This window comes from Rhyacophila brunnea, unplaced genomic scaffold (genome assembly GCF_057557595.1).
Source record: "Rhyacophila brunnea isolate RB1 unplaced genomic scaffold, BYU_Rbru_1.0 scaffold_13, whole genome shotgun sequence".
Taxonomy (NCBI): Eukaryota; Metazoa; Arthropoda; class Insecta; order Trichoptera; family Rhyacophilidae; genus Rhyacophila; species Rhyacophila brunnea.
Genome location: NW_028232785.1, coordinates 10,795,492 through 10,817,759, shown reverse-complemented (window position 1 = coordinate 10,817,759; position 22,268 = coordinate 10,795,492). Strand labels below are relative to the sequence as shown.

General features: G+C 38.5%; 1 protein-coding gene across 1 annotated transcript; it reads right to left on the bottom strand.

The window, feature by feature from the left end:
• Positions 1–746: 746 nt before the first annotated feature.
• On the bottom strand, positions 747–22,179 carry LOC147076460 (uncharacterized). Its single transcript, XM_085941128.1, has 13 exons — positions 22,053–22,179; positions 17,556–17,747; positions 16,892–17,121; positions 15,501–16,770; positions 15,016–15,287; positions 11,735–13,538; positions 11,180–11,315; positions 8,956–9,030; positions 7,396–7,588; positions 6,427–6,574; positions 6,205–6,280; positions 4,575–4,702; positions 747–2,377 (listed from the first exon to the last, which is right to left on the bottom strand). The coding sequence occupies exons 2-13, from the start codon at positions 17,706–17,708 to the stop codon at positions 2,240–2,242; spliced, it is 4,623 nt and encodes a 1,540-aa protein (XP_085797254.1). The 5' UTR covers positions 17,709–17,747; positions 22,053–22,179; the 3' UTR covers positions 747–2,239.
• Positions 22,180–22,268: the final 89 nt, after the last annotated feature.

Sequence of the window (22,268 nt, the reverse complement as noted above, 5' to 3'; positions counted from 1 at the left end):
ATGGTCGACAGCTTCATTTATACCACGGTCCTCCCGTGAACCTATATGACGATATCACGAAAAAAACACAGACATGAAAATCAGATTCCAATTCTGAATAGTACGACATTATAAGTCGGTTTATAAGGAGCAACTGAAATCTGACAGAACTGAAACTAAAATTCCAACCAGTACCTAGCTAATGTATTTCAATGGTGGCTCGCTGACGGCGAGTCTGGAATTTCTGTTTCAAGACGGTAGCGAAGAGATGCGACATGCTAGTCTCCCGGTCTCTCAAGTTTCCAGTCACCGTAAAACAGCGGTACCAATATCAATAGATTCGGTGAAAAATCATATTTTCTTACCAAAATTGGTAGCACTGCGTAACAAGCGTCATGCTATAAAAACCATAACAACCCAAGACGTCAAAAGTACAAGATAAGCAAAATTGAAATAACCAGATTATTAAATGCAGCAGTGTGTTGTCGATTTTTATACAAAACAGCCGATGGTCCAGTTTGAGATTATGTGATTATTATTTCAAGTGGGTTTCAGTGGCGCTGCGTACGAAGCATCACATTGGTCAATTTATGAGTTCCATCACCAACCAGTTCTGTCAGATTTCAGTTTCGCCGTGGGAGGAGGGCCTTAGACGTATACCTCAGAAACTTGGATAACTGCTGTGGGTAAACGACACACGAACGAAAAGTATAACAATGTATACTTGAACAGTGAGTTACTGCATCAATTACACAATTTTCAATATTAGCGAATAGGTAAGGTCAGTGGCGCACCCAGGATTTAATATTGGGGGGGGCCAAGGAGGAGAATGTAAATTAGTCCCATAGGATCTTTTTCTTCTTCACAGCCTAATTTCTCGTTTATCGGTCTTTTGTACACCATGGTCCCTACATCCTGAAACGGGCTCTCAGGCTACGATATTTGGCGGCCCCCCTACCTACCGCTAAGATTAAAGACAGTGTGAAACACTACATTAACGTTCTTCAAATTGTGTTTCAGTTCAAATTAAGGGTACTTATACAGTAAATTATTGGCGATTTTTAATACATCTACTTAAATAATGGAGCTGTCGAGTATCGACACATAATAATCGAAAAGTATATTGCACAATTATATAAGTAATTGAAAATGTTCATGGCCATGAAGCATAATAGCGCCGCAGGCGACTTTTTTTTACTATTAAAGCTAATTTATGATGTGTGTTTATCTCACTTATCTGATAAACCCGACACGCCGGGCCCCCCACAGCCCGGGCCTCCAGGCTAGAGCTCTGTCAGCCCTCCCCAGCCATGACCTACGCCACTCCGGAAATCAGGTGGACACCGAGAATTTTTTGACAGTTCCATTAGGGATTGTGTTTCTAAAAAAACCTGACATTAGTGTTTCGAAATTTTTGTGTTAGAAATTAAAATCTTAGAAATTTTTCTAAAAAGGGTGCTGGAGAATTATTACAAATCATTTTTTTGCCGTGTCTTTATTTGTATAAGCCCAACGGTATGGTTTATTGGCTTTCAATTTCAATGTTTAAAATCATTCTGATAATTTTCATTTTTGGGGGGTGCCAGGGCCCCTTGGCCCCCCCCCTGGGTGCGCCACTGGGTAAGGTTATGGTAAATGTTATAAGGTTATGGTAGATACACGTTCAGAATTCAGTCTTTGCTACTGTCAATCAATTTTATTGGAATTTTTAGCATAGGACACCGTAAATTCACAGACCACGAGAAAATCTCTACAGACTACCGGTTGAGAAATTCTGGTCTATACGACAACGATGCCGTTGCACTTCAATCGATCGAGATTGACAGACTGTGCTGATTAGGTTATATGCACCTTGTGCACAATCGTGAAAAGAACAAAACACAGAAACCGGCAAAATGTATAATAATTAGCAGGTCAAGAATTCATAACCCAGATGAAGCTGTCGACAACTACCGATTTTAATTGAAGACCGGCCACTCTGGATAAAGACAGATGCACCATTAATCGTGATACTCTTGATTATGATGATAATAACTATCAACCGAGTGCACTTGATGGAATATGTGAATCAAAATAGCACCAGATACTCAACGTCAATACTATAATGGTTTTTCTTTGTTAAAGGTCTTTGTTTCACTAGTAACTCAAGTGAAGATGCAACGATGCTTAATGGAAGTGTGAAGTCTGCCGTACCCTTCTTCAAATAACTGGCACGACTCTGCGAGAAGCAAGATAACCAGCGATCGAAAGACATTCTTCATTATTGGACGATGTAGTCCTTGTGTCCCCTGACTGCTTTCAGGGCCGTCCGCAGCAGCGAAACGAACTCAGTCGGTTGCAGGAGTATGGAGACGTCTTTACCGATGGAGTTCAGACGGTCTTTCACTTGACTGTCGCCCTGGAAAACAGAAATTAAACAAATCGTCATTAAAAAATCATCACTATAATAAATTGACAGCTTCACAATCCATCTTGTAGGGTTTCCTATTAGCGAGAGTGTCCGGCAAGGTGACACGATCTCACCTAAATTATTCACTTCTACTCTGGAAGATTTATGCAATACCTCAGTTACTTGCGCTTTGCAGACGCTATTTTTAACTTTGGGAAGGATCTTTAAGGTGACGCATCAGTGAAACGCCAAATAATGTTCAACTGTACGCGCGACGAAAATTTGTACTTGCTTTGCATTCATTGAGAGAACGTGGAGTCGGACGCACGTCACTTTGCTGCGTGATGGCGACGGGCCAATTAATTCTAAAATCGTGTAAAGATGACTAAAAACTTTACCCATTTACTTTAAAAAGCAAACATGTCAATGAATATATTATTATTGATACTAATAGAATAATAAACAGAACATAAAATGGACGTATGTTGGATTTATATGAGAAATAATATTTCGTTTGACAGGCGTCATTTTCACCCGCGACCCGCAATCCGCACATCGCCTAGCAACGATCTTTTTAGACCGTGCCTCAACTAATGCATGGCCTTAAGCAAAGTAGATTTAAAGACAAAAGAAATGATAAACTGCTTTGCTGAACCAAAAGAGATCCTCATCAACGGCACTCAAATCGAGCGAGTCATCAACTACGTCTGTCCCAAACAACAGATGTCAATTGACGGTGCTATGTATGATGAAATTGCTATATTGCTATATTGCCATACTAACATGGAGTACAATAATTAGGCGATTGATTAGTATCATCAAAAGTGACCTCCCATCATTTATTAAACGTATAGTGTTCAGCTAATTCATACTATGTATGCATATCGTCGGTCCCTATTAAAAAAGTCGGATCTGCAAAATGCTATTTTTCAGTACGAGCAATCAAAGATGTTTCATCAAATATCCTTTGTGACCTATTGCTTGCCATAATGAATAAAAATACGGGTTATAGAAACTTTTCTAAACGTTTATACAAACATCCGTCTGTCCGGTGAACATAGCAGCAACTGTCAGATCCGACGCATCTTGCTCACCCACGCCCAGCCAACAATGTCGGTTGGTAAGAATCGACATTGTTATTCGGACACTCTCAGTAGATCCGTCATTTTTAACTTGAGTATCTCGAAATTTTTCAAACAAACAAAAAAAACTGTGATTGTGGTATAAATGTTTAAAGTCTTTAAATAACTTTTACGTAATAATCCGAAAATGACAAAATTTCAGATCTGACTTTTTTAATAGGGACCGACGATATGACACATGGACTCTTAAGGTGTAGATTGGGCACAATGCGGCAAGACCACAAAAGAAACCAATAGATAAGGCGGCAGACAAGAGTACACGATGTGATAGAGGACACTAAGCAGATGAAATGGTAATGGGTGGACTGGACAAACACAGTCATACAGTGGTATCCAAGGAGCACTTAACGAACGCAGGGACACCCTAAATCATAAAATTCGGTGGATGTACGCGACAGCGAAGAGCTAGGGGCCGAGAAGAGCAGAGGGAGCTATGGGGAGGTCTTCATCCAGCAGTGGATTGACCTCAGTTGATGGTAGTGACACGTATAAACTAAGTGCAACAACAATGTTAGAAATCGATATATACTATTTGTCTGAGATGAGTTCAGGTGGAAACTGTTTCAAATCAGTCATTAACCCAATGCTTACGGGCCGCACAAAATTGTGTTTTTGCTAATTACTTTTCAAATGCAAATTAACACGTTAATTACAAAATTAATTAAAAGGGCCCGTAAGCATTGTGTTAATGAACGATGTGTATATAGACTGTTACAACTTTAAGTTTGGAGAACTGAAACGGTTGCAATATTGTGTTTAGTTGCTATCGTCGGATGCATTTAGAATACACTTGTTGTATCGCTTTCTTTCACTCAGCGACCCTATCCGTTCTTTCTTGTTTCCAACCCAAACCATCGAAACTTAATTAGTTTATTGATACATAGATACTAATTTTTAATTACACTATTTCTAAGATGCTGATATTCCTCAAAAACAGCCGTAAAGAAGTTTGACTTCAATAAATTAATAATTTGTTACACCGACAACATCGAGTGAGTGCCCTGGAGTCGCATGTATATTTTTTTTACCAATTAACCTGACTTCACTTGTATTGAACTGTTTACCTTTTTTAAAAGCAGATTGAGCGGTCTCCCGTTGACCTCAGTCAGGGTTCCACCGCTCGGCACCATACTCTTGCTGGCTGGACTATTGGGGATGATGCCAACAACCGTCGCCGAATCCAATATCAGACCTGCAGAACAAAAAGAATTGACAACATCGTGAGAAATCTGCCATACAATACAAATGCTACAAACTTTGCATACTTACATCCCGGGCCTTTCAAATGTTACTATATTAAAAAATTTTATAACCCCTAAGTTTGAAACAGACTAATGGTTCTGTAGGGGGTTGTCGATGTGAGAGCCAATGGAGTGGTGACGAGGAGAGATGAGAAGTCGTTGTCGTGATTATGAAGGGTGTGAATTTATTTAAATTGCATAGGTACAGGTGTACAATTGTTACAATAATGTGAATCACAGCACAGAGCGATGTGCTTCGGTCGAAAATCATGACGTACTGATTATTACTTTATCAACTTATAATTATGTAATAATTATGCTATTAACTAACTAAGTGAGAACAGATATACAAAGATTATTGTCGCGGTCATTGATTTACAAAGTTAGCTATGACTTGTTCGATTTGTAATAATATGTAATATCGCCATAGTTCAAATACATTATCATCACGTTATATGCTGTCACAGTAAGCTGCCGCTATGGGGAAAAAGTGTGTAATGTCTTTTCTTGGTATTTAAAATGTTATCAGACTGATGCTCCCATCCCATAGTACATTTTGAACCTTTAACACATTCGTGGACAAATGTTAGCTAATACATGTTGGTGATATGACACATATTAAAATTTTTATTTTTTAAAATTTCGATTTAGATAAAATAGAAATGATTTAAGTCTTAAGATACGACACTATCCTATGGAAATATGTTCGCACCATGACACAAGTAGCAGGGACATATTGTTTTAATCCAAAATACAACTTCTATAAACGTCATGTCGTATTCGGTTCCACAGTACAGGACGTCAATGGACATCCTGTCATATCACATCTCACAAAATACGACAATTATAGACATCATGTCCGCGAATGTGTTAAACTCGTACTCAAAATCACCAGAACAACAATGAGGTAATCTCACGCATACCGCGCTACATTGGTAACCACATGACCGAATGAACGTTTTTTATTATTTTCTACATACCTACATATTTTCGACTCATGTCAAAATCGTGTGTTCTTTGTTGTTAATGGTTTTCTCTGTGAATTTTCTATTAAATTATTAACTATGGTCTGCAGGTTAGGTTCTGTTCAAAATATTATCTATGGATGCAATACATATCGCAAGTAATTTTAACGTACACACACGTAGAAACTGTTAAAATTAATTGAAATTAGCATGAATGAATAATAATTCAAAATAATGAATGAAGATGACATTGCATGACATAAGAAATGAAAAATGGGCTGGACAAATGCCGTCGAACAGTGGTACACAAAGGGCACTAAACTTGTACAAGGACGCCCTAAAAACCGCTAGACAGACGAACTCATAAAATTCGGTGGATGTACATGGCAGCAAAGAACTAGGGACCGAGAAGAATGGAAGGAGATAAGAGAGGATCGACCCCGGCTGATGGTGACGATGATGGTAAAATACAATTGAGAAATGCTTACCCAAGTCTTGGACGTCGGCATCTTTCCTCAGGGCGTAGACACGGCCGTGCGGCAGTCTCTTGATGATCAGTTCCACCTGTCACCAAGTCATAAAATATTACTTTCAAACTGCGATATGACTACAAGAGGTGTTGCTGTCACGATTAATTTCTTCGTGGAGCAAAATCTTTTTTCAGAGATTGTAGGGGTAAATTTAACATTTAAACAAAAACTGATACTCACGAATTGTGCCCCGTTGACCGTGTCGCCGAGGGCCTTCCTGGCCTGCCTTGCGCACGAGACGGGCAGCCCGCCCACCGCGGCCAGCCTGTCACCGATGTGCAGAGCGTTGTACAGCAACGGATGCGATCGCTGCTTCCACCCGGCCACCCTTTACGACAGAAAGAGAGGATGGTTTAAAGACCACTTTATGGACCGCAGATCAATCGACATATTTTTATAAAAATATTATCTCTACGTATCTGTGTGTTCCGCACAGAACAGATTAATAAGATAGCAATGCGAAAGGCAATCGGCATAGACCAAGACTTTAAGCCAGTTTTGGTTTATAATTTTACGACGGCCGGGCCATAAAACGCAAGAAGTACAAAGCCTCTACATATAAATTATACTAGACTAGTCAATCACGGCAATGGTGTGACAACCGAAATAGCTAATATCGAGTAACAAAACGACCTGTTAAATTTAATATAATTTATATTAGGGGTCGTCCACATATGACATCACATCCTAAAGGGGGAGAGGGTCTGTTATAATGTGACGATGGAGATGAGCAAGGTTTTAAAGTTAATATTATTAAATAAGCATAACTGATAAAAGTTTATTTATCTCACAGCCTACCTCCACTCTTCGTCACAGCTTTTTACAGCTAACACAATTAACTAAATTAACGTTGAATTGAATGTGGCATGGAACAGTGCATAATGCGGAAAGACTTGCAGAAAGGAGAAACTAATGGTTACAAAGGCAGACAAGACTAAGCGATTTGATAGAAGCCGCCACGCTGATGAAATGGCTATGGGCAGGACACGTAGTTCGGGATTCTGACAACCGCTGCATAAAAATATCATTAGTGGGTGCCGAAGACGCACTAAACGACTGCATTGTTTTTTTTTTAATTGGGCTCTACAAATCGATGTGAATTTTGAATGCCTAACGAAGACGTTTCTCAATAGAAGATATTATACTAACCAAACCGCCCCGTACGCGTCCACCAGAGCGACAGCCTCACCGGGACAGTCGCGGGCGCGTAATCTCAGCCGTACGCCGGCGCTGTGTGTCATCTCACGACGTAGCCGGCACACCTGCTGAGATCGGAGCGACAGAGGACGCTGCTGTGCGGACTGAGAACCATGGTTTAGAGACGCATCCGGCGATATAATACCTGTAAGAAAAACGTTCATGAAATTGGGTTGACATGTCTTCGTCTTTACGTGCTATTTTTCAAATGAAGTTTTGCAATCAATGTTTTAACCCGAAGAATTTGAACTCATATGGACAAATACACATCACAGGAGATGGCATTTACAGGGATGCTAGTTTACGGTAGTGAATCATGGCACCTTACGAAGGATTAGAGCAATCGTATACTGAGCTACGAGAACAGATGTTTGCAACGGATACTTCGATATTTGATAGTATGACTTTAAGAGTAATGTGGAGATAAGAGAACGAGCCAAACAGCCTCTCATCACACTGATAGTGAAGAGGCGACGTTGGACCTGAGTCGGCCACATGCTGCGGATGTCAGAAGAGAACGTCAACCTGGCTTGCCTGTTCTTCAAGCCAACCGGATTCCGGCGTCCTAGAAGGCTAAATACTATCTATAGAATGTATACGGCGGGTCTACGAGATTCTGGTATGACGCAAGAAGACTAGCGAGCGGCAGGGATTCTTGAAGGCGCCGTGTGGTATCCATATGCTCCAGCTATCGGGCGGACATGGCCGAAGAAGAAGAATATGCAAAGGAGTCTTATGTGCATTCTTTTTTTGCATCAATTTCATACATTTAAAAGGTTTTTTTCAACATCTTTAAGTCCTGCTTTGGTCAAACAACCAACGTACATTCTTCACCGAAGAAATGTGTCTCTGTTTGCTTCCCATCTTTCACTGTGGCTGTATGACTAATTGAAGCAGTGCATTCTTGCACTTTCCCATGATAAATCCAAAGTTTTTGGAGTCCTCACAATAAATAAAATTCCTACGAATACAACACTACAACTGGTAGCGTGTTCGGTTGGGCTACTGTAGGTTGATGGTTCAAGGCTAACTGTGGGCGTTTTTTGTTTTTCAATTTTGGAATAGGCTCAGTTTTTCGGTTACATGTAAATTGTATGTAAAACATTTCACCGTGGCACAGTTCGCCGTGAGCTTTCTTATCGGAAAGAGATGACCGTATACTATACGGTCTCCAATTTTATTAGATTCAATATGAACATTAATTCAATTTTCATAGCTGAGTTTGGAAAAATTCATGAATTCAAGAATGAAAACCTAACCTAACAAATAATTCAGTATATCAGCTATTTTCATTTTTTTTGCTGCTGGCTTCCTGTATTCCGATACAACATTTCACGTTGAAGTGTGATACGGAGAACTGCAAACATATAAGTTTCCGGACATGCAGTTTTTCATTACACATCAGCCGGATTCGGTCTACTGCAATTGGACGCTTAGAACACACATTCTTTTAGGGCGCTGTGAAACAATGATGAGTGTTATGATTTACCATGAAACCCTAGTCAACTTTACCTGTACTATTATTCAAAGCATTCGGTGACAGGGGCGATTCTATTCCGCTCCCACTTGAAGAATTCACACCTTCATCTGAAAGAGACAAACAATCACTTACTTAACCCTTTTACTCCCACGGGGCCGATATTTCGGCCCACCATACCTATGCGAAAACTCCATCTGGGCCGATCCATCGGCCGAAAGTTTGAAACCAAATTTACGATTTATTCCAAATTTTTTCCCGTCATATTTCGTCTCGTGTAGACGAATCATTATATTCACTGTGTGTTGAGTGTGAGTAACATTTATTTTAGTGTCAGCTTTATTTATAATTATGTCACACCCTATTAACTCACAAGTCATAATTGCTCTGCTGTCGAACTTGAGACCAAAGAGGGTCATAAAAATAATAAAACATTATTTTTATGACACATTTTAAATTCTGATATTTCTTTTAGTTGTTTTATGATTCATATATCACATTACAAAATGAAGTTTGTAATTTTTGAACTAACAATGGATGCCACTGTACTTTTGATAAGATGGTGAAAAAATACATGAATATAAGTATTATTATAAATGATTTAGTGCTTTGAGACTTATTTTTTGAAATTACTTCATTCCATATCAGTTAGTCATCGATACTGTATCGAATTCTCTTGCGATTTCGTGAATTGAATAATATTCTTGAATACCTTGGACACTATACGATTTTTTTTGATTGCTTTATAAAAATTCTATTTCATAGATAAATAATAATTTGTTTATTTTTTTTTCTGTTACTACATAAGGATAGATTATATTATAAAATTTGATAAATCAATTATAAATAAAAAAATGTTGTCACACTTGTTTTGTTGTTCAAACATAGTTTTACCCGTTCATTTCTAAATAAATATTGATACATTATTTTTTTCTTTTGTTTTATTGATGTAAACTATCAATATTATTACTTATTATTGCTTTATACACCATTGAGAACACACAAAAAAAGTTTCAAATTTTTAAAACATGTGTAGAATTAGTTATTTAAAAAAAACTAAATCGACGATTTTTTGTCAAAAAACGCTTGGGAGTTTTCGCATATGCTAGGCTAAATCAGCTGGGAGTAAAAGAGTTAATATTATAATATAGGTATGGCATTACATTCAAAAAGTTTGGACTATACCGAGAAGGAATCATATAAGATTTAGAATCAAAAATAATTACAAGATAAAAAGAACTTTTTATATACCACGTTTTTTAATTTTCTGTTGAATCATATAAACTTGACAATCCTATGTATTAATAAAAACTTTTTATTGTACTTGATAGAAATACTGAATAAATATTATAGAATACACAAATGTCATTTTGGCATTTCATATTGATTTCCATAGTAACGCACGTATATATTAATAATTTAGTTGCCAGGACCCCCTTAGCAACCAATAACAGTGAGTAGTAAATATTACTTTCAACGAATTTTATCCGAAACATACAAAACAGTATTAACTGAAAATGAATTCAATTCTGCTTAAAGATGCCCAAAAGTATTAAAAGAATGCATTGTCTTCGTGTTCTGATATATTCTAAAAGTTTCAAATGTCTAGCTAGTCGGGAAGTTAGTTAAAAATCTTGGACAAACAAGAAAAAATTTGTACTGCACAAGAAAAAAATGGTACTGTTCGGTTATACCGGAGGCAGCGGAAAACGCATTTTGAAAATAGCCGATAAACTGAATTATTTGTTAGGTTAACCTAACCAAACCTAACCTAACCTAACCTAACCCAACCTAACCGAACCTAAACTAACCCAAACTAACAAATAATCCAGTTTATCGGCTATTTTCAAAATGCGTTTTCCGCTGCCTCCGGTATAACCGAACAGTACCGAAAAAATCTGTACCGGACAAACAAGAATACGAGCTAATAAAAACATGGTAATAAACATTCGCGGAAGACTAGTTAGTGACAGGTAGACATCCATGCGAGTATCCATGCAAACAACCGAAAAGTTCATGGTTACCTAGCAACCCTTCGATTAAATACACAAATACGAAATACTGACGGTATTAAATACATCTTATTAAATTATCAACAATGTTGACATTTACTATTTATTATAAACAGAGGGCATTTTAATAAGTAGCAATAATTATTAATATCTTTACGAATGTCATTTCAACAATGTTACTCTGTTCTTCACCTATAGGCGGCGGTGAAGGAAGCTATTATAAATTTTATAAACAATGACAACTAACCTATACTGCATCTGGCACTGCTAAGCGAACTGCTTCTCCGTCTCATCTGTCTGGAGTCTCCGTCTCTCTCTTGCGACAAGCTCTGATTGGCCGAGGAGATCTGGCCTTCGAGCAGCGGCGGACGGGGCCTGATTGGCTGGAAACAATCAGGATCGTTAATTAAATTGAAGCAATGGTAGTGTAGCAGTGGGGAAAGGTGGACATAGGCTGTGGAGATCCTAAATCATACATAATTTTAGATATTTATAGATAGATGAATATTTTTTAATAATTATGGCTTGGATTAGACAGGGTTAAACTATCTACACATTGTAGTCCTAGCTCAATGCAAACAAAGAAGTATGACTGACATAGTTTAGTGTGCACTATTTATGTCGGATCTTAACAGCCTACCTCCACCCCTTGCCACTGGGTAGTCCAGTGCATCCATATATGACATCATATCCTAAGGGGAGAAGGGGGGATGGGTTACCTTACCATATTAACAAATAATATAATCCTAAACAAAAATACCATCTGAATAAATAAAACATCTTTGATTGAAGACAAACTTACCTTAGTTCTCAAAATCGGTACAGGCGCAGTCCTATCGTTATGCTCCGACCAATTCCTTCGCAGAGAACTGCTCTCGACCCTCGAGCCAGCTTCTTTAACGCCGCAACCCTTCGAGACACCATCCTGATTCAGTCTGCCGAAGATAGCATTAAGACGCCCGCCGAAAACGCCATTTTTCTTCTCGGGACCTCTACCATGGTTGATATTATTGTTCAAATTGCTCGCGACGACGCTCGACGAAGTGCCCTGCTCCGATTGGTCAATGTAAAACTGACTCGACGGGTTATTAGCGTTTCTATTCGCCGAATTCTGAGATCCAATTATAAAATTGTTTTTAAATCTACTGACTAATGACAATTCGGTCAGGCCTCTTGTGAATATATTAGATTTTTGACTATTATTTGCTTCCAAATTTGATTCATTCGTTTTTTTAACGCCATCCTTTTTACTACGACTTTGAACTTGTTTATTCGTTCTGGAAACATTGTTATCAGTTCTAACCCATGATAGGTATTCATAATCTCCATTTTCTGTCCTCGTAGCATTATTTTGAGCCAAATTATCGCCTATATTATCGCTATTTGCAACAATACCACCAATATTAACCTCACTAACATGAGAATTACTTTCCAACACACCAGATTCAATATTCGTAATATTTTCGTGCATTCTACCGATGTTAACTTTCGACGACGTCATTATAACGTTGTTATCTTTACTTATAACGCTAAACGGCGTAAAAACTGACTCATACAAATCGTCACGGGGCCTTTTTTCAGACGCCATATTCAATTTCACTGTAACGTTCCGTTCCGGGACATTGACTGTGCTGATTTGACTCTCAGATTTACGTCGGAATTTATTCAAATCGTCCGACATCTTGATTAAATCGATTTCGGTCAACTTCGGCGTAACATTACTGGAACTCGGCGAATTTATGTCGTTTTTACGTAGAGTCACGCCGTTTAAAACTGTAACTTTATCGGCTTTTGACATATGCTCAACGGCTCTGTCTAAAACAGTTGCATTTTCTTCAAAACTTTCAATATTTCTATCCAGGGAGATCTTTTTTACGGCCGTATTCGATATGTTTTGATTCAAATCGCAAGTGTTATCATCAGGTTTCGTCTCGACTGTCGTACTATGCCGTATATGACCGTAACTGGACCCGACTGACATACTTACGTTGGAGATAGCTTCGAATTTACGACAGGGAGCGTTTCGTAACACGATAACGTCACTATTACTCACGTCACCGTCAAACATGACCGAATTATTACCACTAACAAAAACGTTCGTATCTGATTCGCCAGTCGTAACATTCACATAACTCGCAGCATTTGAAACGGTTATCGGTACGCTTCCTTCAGAATTACGCTTAGAAATTATATTATCTTTAATGTTCATTTTTTTACTGTCAACCGTTGTAAAGCACGTTTCGTAATCTGACTTTACAATACTTTTACTGTTGTTCGACGGAAACAGTCGATTTTTAAGCTTATTTAAGTCTTCTTGAAGCGAAATTTCACCGCTTTTCGACACTAGATCTTCGCTCTTCGTATCGGAGACGCTTCTTCCGTGTCCAGGTTCGAATCCTTTGGCCGAGTCAAAATTGAAAACGTTCATGTCCAACAGTGGTATCGCCGTATGCGGCTCCGTCAGCGTAATTATGGTGACATTGGAAGACGGTTGCGCCTGGGATCCGGTGGAATCTTCCACCATCTGTCCGCTGTACGACTGCAGCAATTCTTCAGTGCCCACAGCGTCAGGAACAGAAGACGTACGGTTTAACAGGATCTTTTTTCTGAAAAATAAACAAAACAGAATTATTTTTGCTTTCCTACAATTCATTGCTTTCCACAGGAGGCAGTGTTGCTCGACGCACACTGCTCACAACCCACTTCAAAACAATGAAATTTCAACCTTTCTTTTGCTATCTCGACAAGCGGATCAATGGCATATTTTTTTTGGATTTAAAATACAAAAGCCGATCGCCAGTGTGGCTCAATTTAGAAAGCGCTTCATTGAGCATTAAAAGCCATTAGTTAAAATTTGTCATAATTAAGTATGACTCCTTTAGCATTGTGGTCAATGTGCGTGGGGGCGATACCCGAGAGATGCAGGTTCGATTCCTGCGGAGTGGAATGTCTTACTTTTTTCAAAAAGGATTTTTTCTATTGGTTATAATATATTTTCTCAGAAGTGTTTTCAAAATTATGTATGTTACATTAAGAAGATTTACTATGCAGAATTATTTAATAATATATATCGATAATTTCAAATCCATTAGATCAATAACAAAATTCGTGTCGCCAATCCACGCCTCTAGCAGTATTATATATTTTGGTCAACTGCTGCAAATATTGAACTCCAAATAAACAAAAGTAATACAAAACACATGCCAGTTCTCCACAGTCGATTAACAAATGATAATAGCTGTCTTATCATTGGCGGCAATGCTTTTGAAACTGTGGCGTAATTTGTTTACATCAGATCACTACTCACAAACACAATTAACACGGGCAACAGGCTTTACTTTGGTCTTCTAAGACTTCTTAAAAACAACTCTTTATAAAACTCTCCTGTCCCCAACGTAAGGATAAAAATGCTGGGCACTCAGCAAATACGATGAGAGAAATATGGATATCTTTTGAGAATACATTTAGAAGAATCTTTGGAGCTGTTCAGGATGGTATCTGGAGGTCGAGATATAATGAAACGTACACACTCATTCTGAAAGACATGCAAGCCCGAAACTGAGATGGCTAAACTGCACCATAGGAGATTTAAGAATGCTCAGCTGAAGCAACTGGCGAGTGTTGGCACTATAAATCATCCAAGATGGAGGAAATTTAGTGACGAAAATGATGATGATATTTTGGTAGAGTGTACGAGCCATTCACCACCGTCTGTGCCTTAAACCTTGATCTGACAGGGCCACCTCCACATTAAGCAAGTGGACTTCAATGTGTTTATCGCGGCGCTCCAAAGCGGAGCAATTCCTGAGGCCCCGCATGCTGTTTGAGAAGGAAATCTTAATTCAAAACACAATAATAAAATTGTATGCTCCGTTGGCTGCATTCTTCAAGCGATAAGAAAATGTTAACTGCTCATTTTTTAATGAGTCATTTGAAATTTTAAAAACCCAAAAAAATATTGTACATTATATAGATTGACATGAGAAAAAACCTGTTCTTTCCATATTGCCAGTATGTCACGTCACATCTACCACCATGGAAAAAAAACTAGATTCAAACTTATCAATTAAAAAAAAATCTAACCTCTCCACTACCATCGGTTTAAGAATCGCTTTATCGATGTTTCCGCTGTCGTCACACCTTACATTCATAACGGTCCGCGGCAAAATGGCAGGCTTTGCGGCCTTCACCGTCTTTGGCAAAACACTCTCTGATTCAGCGGCATTACTCTGGTCCACGGCCGCATTTGGTTTGACGGCATTCTGCTGTTTTGTCGTAAGCGGTGTGCTTTTATTCGTCTCCGTTTTGGAAAGCAGACGATTCTCTTTATTTGCATGCTTTTCTTTCAAATTCACCTAAAAGCACATAAATACATGACATACATAATTTAAAGCTACCTCAATAATATATTCCACAAAGAATGTTGAATTCTTAAGTCTCGTGTATTGTTTATTGAATAAAAATGGCACCATGAAATGCACATGCAAATCGGTGATAAATTTGTATTGGCGCCTTGAAAATCAAGTCGGAAGTAAAATGATATCGATCATAAAATTAATTCCTCTGACCTGCGAATACTTGGCTTTGACGACTTCGCCCTGCACCACCTCTACGGTATTCCCGATATCCTCACATCCACTCCCGTCGTCGTCGTCAAATCCATCCGAATCCAGATATCTCTCCATAAGCACCGATTTGACGAGGCAAACATTCATCCCGGACACCTGCGCAGTGTTAGATTTCTTCTTCTTCTTATTATAACTCGTAACGCCTGAAGAACTTGGCCCGACCGTTTCTTCACTGATCCACATATTATCATCATTTTGACTTCCCACCTGACTCGTTAAAAAATCATCCAAATTACCCATGTTAAAACTGTCTTTCGAACCGGCGACACCATCGAAATCCAAATCAATTAATTTTTCATCATTTTTCGACGCGACATTCAAAACAACATTAAAATTATCAGCTTCTGTCAATAGACTTTCGTCACGCGTCGAAACGTCTATCAAATCATTATTAACGATCGTGACATTCTCATCTAACCACGCGTTGCTTTCGTCGTGCTGCACGTGCAATCGAGACGCGTCCGAATCCACGTTCGCCTGTCTAGCATTCTTATCCATGGACGATAAATGTATTTTGGACTTTTTACTGGACGAAATCCTAACAGGTTCGTTCACTTGACTTCTGTTCATTGACATACCAGATGGTTCACTCGTTTCATTACCAGAACTTGCTGCATCACCTTCGAAACCGATATTATCAACGGCGGTCAACTGAATTTTGGACTTTTTACTGGACGAAATTCTGACAGCTTCATTCACTATATTTCTATTATTAATTTGAATACCAGATGCTTCACCGATTTCAGCATTACTGCTAGTACTTGCCACATTTTCAACGGCAGTATTACCACTATCAACCGGCGTCAACTGTATTCTAGACTTTTTACTGGACGAAATCCTAACCTGATCGTTGACTAAATTTCTATTTCCTTGCGTACTATTTACGTCACTACTTGAGCTTGATACGACGGAATCGCTATTTGGAACCGACGGAGAGTTATCAATTATTGCGTCATCGTTAATTCTTGCGGAATCGACTGGTAAAACGGCATCCGGAGCGACGTCTGAAATTCTCGGAGGCTCTTCGATGCCAGGCACTCGGACGACAGGCCCGGGGGGTGGCGCCGGCAATGGAGAGTTAGGATCCCGCGTAGGCGCACGTGGCTTTATCTGCTCAGGAGGTTTCGAGTAGACATTCTCACGGGGCGATAAGATTTTCATCTCACGCAGTTTGTTACGTAAGGTGTCCACCCAGTCTTGCATCACTTCTCTGTAAAAATATTAAATAATACAAAGTGTCTTCAATACAGTCAATAGTCAACACAAAAAAAAAAAAATATTTATCTAGTTACCAATTTAACCATACTAAAAATGTTGCAAGGATAACAAACCTGCTGGGAGCAACCAATCGTACGGCCTCTTCTCGTAGGGCGACCACGAATTCGTATTCGCCCCTCCCAAGCGGCCGGATGCTCCCGGTGACGTGCAGAGCATTGCCGAGGGCCGACCGCCACTTTGGGACATGAGTAGTCGCATGCGCCGCATCATTGTACGCCTCGAGATACGCGGACGCGTCGTCGTGTACGCAGAACACTATCCACCACCTTTCGCAGCTGTTTTTCTGCAATAAACCAATCGGTCTGTTACATCGATATTCTACTGTAGTTAAATATTATTACTGTATCGTAGACAATCTCGCTTTTGCTTCTTCGATATGTAGATTCAAACATTTAATTTTTAATTTGCTTATAAAACAACCGGGATCCCTAGAATCTTAGGTTTACATTGGTATGAACACTCTGTAAGTAACATATAAATTAACATGTCAGTCGTCGGCAATTAACGTAATCACAAAGAGGCGCATTACTTGTATTGCCGCCAGAGTGCAATACTCTGTAGCACAGTTTCAATGATTCTGTTACCGTGGTCGATTGTCCCTCAGTCCAGTGCTACAAAAGTGATCTATGTGCCGCAGGTCTCACAAGATGTAAAACCCTGTGATTTTTGTGCTTCACTCAAGTTTCTATCTTAAATGTGTGAAGCATAGGTGGTCACCTTCTGGCCGACAGCAAGCAACTTGGCAGCGTCCCCAGCCAAAGGGGGTAGTCTCTTGAGCCAGGCATTCTTGTGGATCTCCCGAAAGAGGGCGGCGGAGGCAGAGGGGGTAGGGGCTGGCCGCGCGGCCTGCTGCGGCGATGGCACCTCCATCTCTGCACGGCGACTCCGCTACGTGAAGACATGCATCACCTGAAACACCACAATACTACATTACTTCTAGGGCCCAAAGAATTTGACACAAGACATAGAGTGCCACCTCACGCTGAACAATGAATGCATTGAAACAGTTGATGAGTTTGCTTAGCTTTGGTTCCATGTGCCAAAATTAAAAGAAGATCAGAAAATTAGTAATATTTGAAGGCGTTCGGGGCTTGTGTTCCCTGCAGCTCTATTCAGTGAAGCGAATTCAAAAGATTATCCAGTATTTATTACATTGGTCACTCAACGCAACTTGTATCCGCGGCTTGGTAATCTATTGTATTGTTCGCGCAACATGGCAAATTAATTACGTGCCTTCCCTTGCGCATTCATATTATAACAAATTATGGTACAGTTCGGTTATGAAGAATACAGCGGAAAACACATTTTGAAAATACCCGATATACTGGATTATTTGTTAGTTTGGGTTAGTTTAGGTTAGGTTTGGTTGGGTTAGGTTAGGTTAGGTTTGGTTAGGTTAACCCAGTGGTCGGCAAACTTATTAGTCAACAGAGCCAAATATCAACAGTTCAACGATTGAGGTTTATTTTGAGAGCCAAATTTTTTAAACTGACATTATATACCAATGTAGGTACACTGTTTATTAACTTTAGTTAAAGATTTAAGTCTTAATTAAACTATAGCTACACTGAATAAAACTTGATATCGTACTTAATAATGATCATATTTATTGATAACAATTAAATTGTAAGTAAGGTATCCATAAAATTAAATCATGACAATGACTGACAAACACTCAATGTGAATTATGGCCTTGCATCTCCTTGGAAAGTTTGGGTAAGTCAGGTTTGTTTGTTGATGTTTTTAAGTCTTATTGATTTTTCAAGGTTTTCATCAATTAGATGACTAATTCTCAATTTACTCTTGATTTCTTCTCTTAGAAATCTTTTTACTAACAACAAAACATGAAATATTAACATTGTTGGAAGATTGTATTCAGTAATTAAATACAGAACTTGATTTTTCTTGACTCTTCTAAAGTTCCTCAACTGCTTTCTTCCTTGCATCACGGACAAGATATTAAGTGCGAAATGACGCGTGTTTAGTTGTAAAGTGTCCCTCCAAATTTGACTTCTTGTTATGCGCCAATTTCATGTTATGCGACATATAATACAGGTCGGTAGGCCATTTAAGTTTTGAATAAACGCGAAAGTCTCGGTCCATTCAACTTTAAATTCACAGTTTTCGTCATCCGATTTTCTTTGCTTCTTCTTTGTAACCATGTCAAATAGTGCAGAGGGCATTTGTGGCAGAGCCGCACTCAAGGAGCCAAAGAGCCGCACGTGCCTCGCGAGCCGCGGTTTGCCGACCGCTGGGTTAAACTAACAAATAATTCAGTATATCGGCTATTTTCAAAATGTGTCTTCCGCTGTATTCCTCATAACCGAACTGTACGCAAATTATTTAGGTTTTTTTTGGAATGCGCATACACACTAGAGAAACACGAGATGTCATTGTGTAATTTTAGTACTGCGAATATGTACCTAACTATTTGCTTCATATCATAAAATGACGGATGATTCACAACTGTGATAATATTATTTCCACATATTTATCACCCTAGCTAGGATGTCAGTCAGAAGGAATATACTTTGTATAATCCAAACAATATTCACTTGCATTGTATTAAAATCAAAGAAGTTGCTTGAACATTTTGATATTACGATATTATTACAAAATCATTGTCAATTTTGAAACGACTAAAAAATTACCTAAACTATGCAATTCTAGACGAAACCATTATAAAACAAATTGTATGGCAGTGGTGAATGGTGGAGGTAGGTTGTTAAGATCAAACGTAAAATAGTGCACACTAAACTTTGTCAGTCATACGTATTTGTTTTCATTGAACTATGTTACAAATTATTGCAAATAGTGTTGGTTAGTTTTTTTTTTTAATTCAACGTCAGTTGAATGCAGAACTATTCTAACTCACATTTGAAATAATTTACGTTATCTGACGAATAGTCAATAAATGTTATTAGATCATCAAGATGTGATGTTGTTTCTTCTTCCTCACTATCTTCACATCCATCCTCGTTTTCCAACATCATAACTTCATCTGCTATTTCACTTTCAATCATGATGTGATACCTTGGGTCACCTTCATCTACTACTAACAATTTTAAACGTATTGAATGGAGTAATAAATGCATCCATTCACTTTGAGCAAATAAATTAAACTGCTGTGCAGCTGTGTGAATTGGCGGCCAATGTTGCAAATGTCAGTGCGACGTTTAGTCTACAAGCAGGACGGCATTATAACTCGTACTCGAGTGCATAAGGTATGGCGTGATTATCATGCGTAGAACATTGTTTACAAGTGAGACAGTTAGAATTAAACATGTGGCCGCGCGGCTTAAGCGTTGGACTATCACGCCGTGGGTCCCAGGTTCGAATCCTGGGTCTGGCAAGTACACATATTGTTTTTCAATTTGTGTGAGTCAGGGTATGAACCTTGAGATATCCAGGGTTCCAGCGGCTAGCTCAGGTGTCCATCGAACCCCGGATTCACAAAAAAGAACGATATATTTATGTTTGTTAGGTTAAATAAAACACTAAGTCTTTCTTGTGCGGGTCTTAGCGTTATATATTTTAATATTTAGTTGGACAACGTTATTTTGTAGTCTTTTACATATTTTGTTTTTACAACCAGTTTCGCAGGTCCGTACACGGTTTACAAAGGACGCTTACTAACTTTTTTTTTCTCTTTTTTAAATTCCCCGTACCCACGCCGACCAGCAAAAAGGACTCTCGTGATTGGCCAAATTTTATCGCGTGATCCTTTTGATTTGACGAATCACGAGGACCACCTCGGCGCAGGCGCGCAGAGATTTTAACGTTGCCGGCAAAATTTATTAGATTTAAATACTTATATTTTATACATTATATTTAGTCTTAAAATTATCTCTTTCATCCATCATCATTTATACTTTTTAAATCAAATTAAATTTATCTTAATTACACCTCCGCCCAGTATATGATTTTCACACACCGGACGAAGGCCTTTACTTATGAATAAAAAAAAATTACGTAGTTGAGCAAGGAATCAGATTAGATGTTTTATGAAGCCGTTTCTAGAGGTCAGGGTTACGTTTCGACTTATGACTACTAAATGATTATTTTACACCGGGAGAAGCCCGCCTGTAACAGGGGTGTATCAACCTAATAGGTTGAGCAAGTGGCTGACATCCATTTCTCGTAAAAAAACAAAATCTGTTAATACAAACCTCTACTCTGTGGAGGCCCATATGATCCTGTTAGGATCGGACATGGTCGGAAAAAAAAAATACCATTAACCGAATGCTTTTAACAACAATTGACCAGATATTTTGTCCATTATTTCCGAAGTCTGTTATATCACGGTTCTACTTGACTTTACATTTAGCCGATAGGAAGGAAAACACGATTTTAGTAGAAAGACTAGTGAAAGACGTCAATGACATTGAGCTACTTTCCAAGCTGCTAGTGCGATTGTGATGATGACACACAAAACTTTCCACTCGCTCAGAAGCCAACAGGCTAGCGAGTTGTAACTGTCATTTTTGGTACTATTTGACAGGACGTATTGAGTAGTTCATTTTTTACCGGCAGGTTCGCCACTATCGCTCTACTGCGCAGACGCAGATTGGCCCACACGCCAGCGAGTAGCGAGTAAAGAAGGCCGGCTTTCAACTTTTCTCGGTAGATTGTTAACAATCTGATTGTTAGCTAGTTCGATGATGACACTGGGCGAGTTTACAAGCAGATTGTAGCTTGTAAAGTAGCTCAATGTCATCGACGCTAAAGCTAGATATCATCGACTAAATAGTAAGAACGAATGACTAAATACAATTAAAGAGTCTGCAGGTGTACAAGGTCTACCCTGGGATGTAGGACCACAAAAGAATAAGTGTGATGGATATATTTTTTTAACTAAATTAAGCATTAAAAATAAATAATATAGGTACATCAACATTTTTATTTTCATAAATTCGTGGAGGCGTTCAAAATTCAAAATATAAATTAGAATGTGTCTGTCGTTTGTCCTAATTAATAAACAACAACAAAAACCTCTATAAACCATATAAATATTTTAACTATGTAATATAATTCGTATCAAATGGTTTATTTAGCAATAAATTACACGTATATAATCTACAAAACGCGAATAATCATACATATTCGGTGCGAATTTTGATCAACTGTCAAAAATATTGTTTGGATACAAACATCTGTTTATGTTTTCTGGAGCTTAAATTATAACTAAATATAAAAAAATGTTGGTAAACATGCCTTTGTAGGTCCTTCTGTTATTGCGTTGCCTTTAAAAGCTTTCCTGGCCTTTTGGACAAGTTATTCAACAATAACCACTACTACACGACACAAGACATAATAGGACGGCCATTTTTGTGAATGTACTAATTTTATCGTTCAAGAACAAAATAGCTGTAAAGTGTTCGATTTTGTGGTTGATAAAAGTATGCGAAATACTTTAATAATTAATAATTT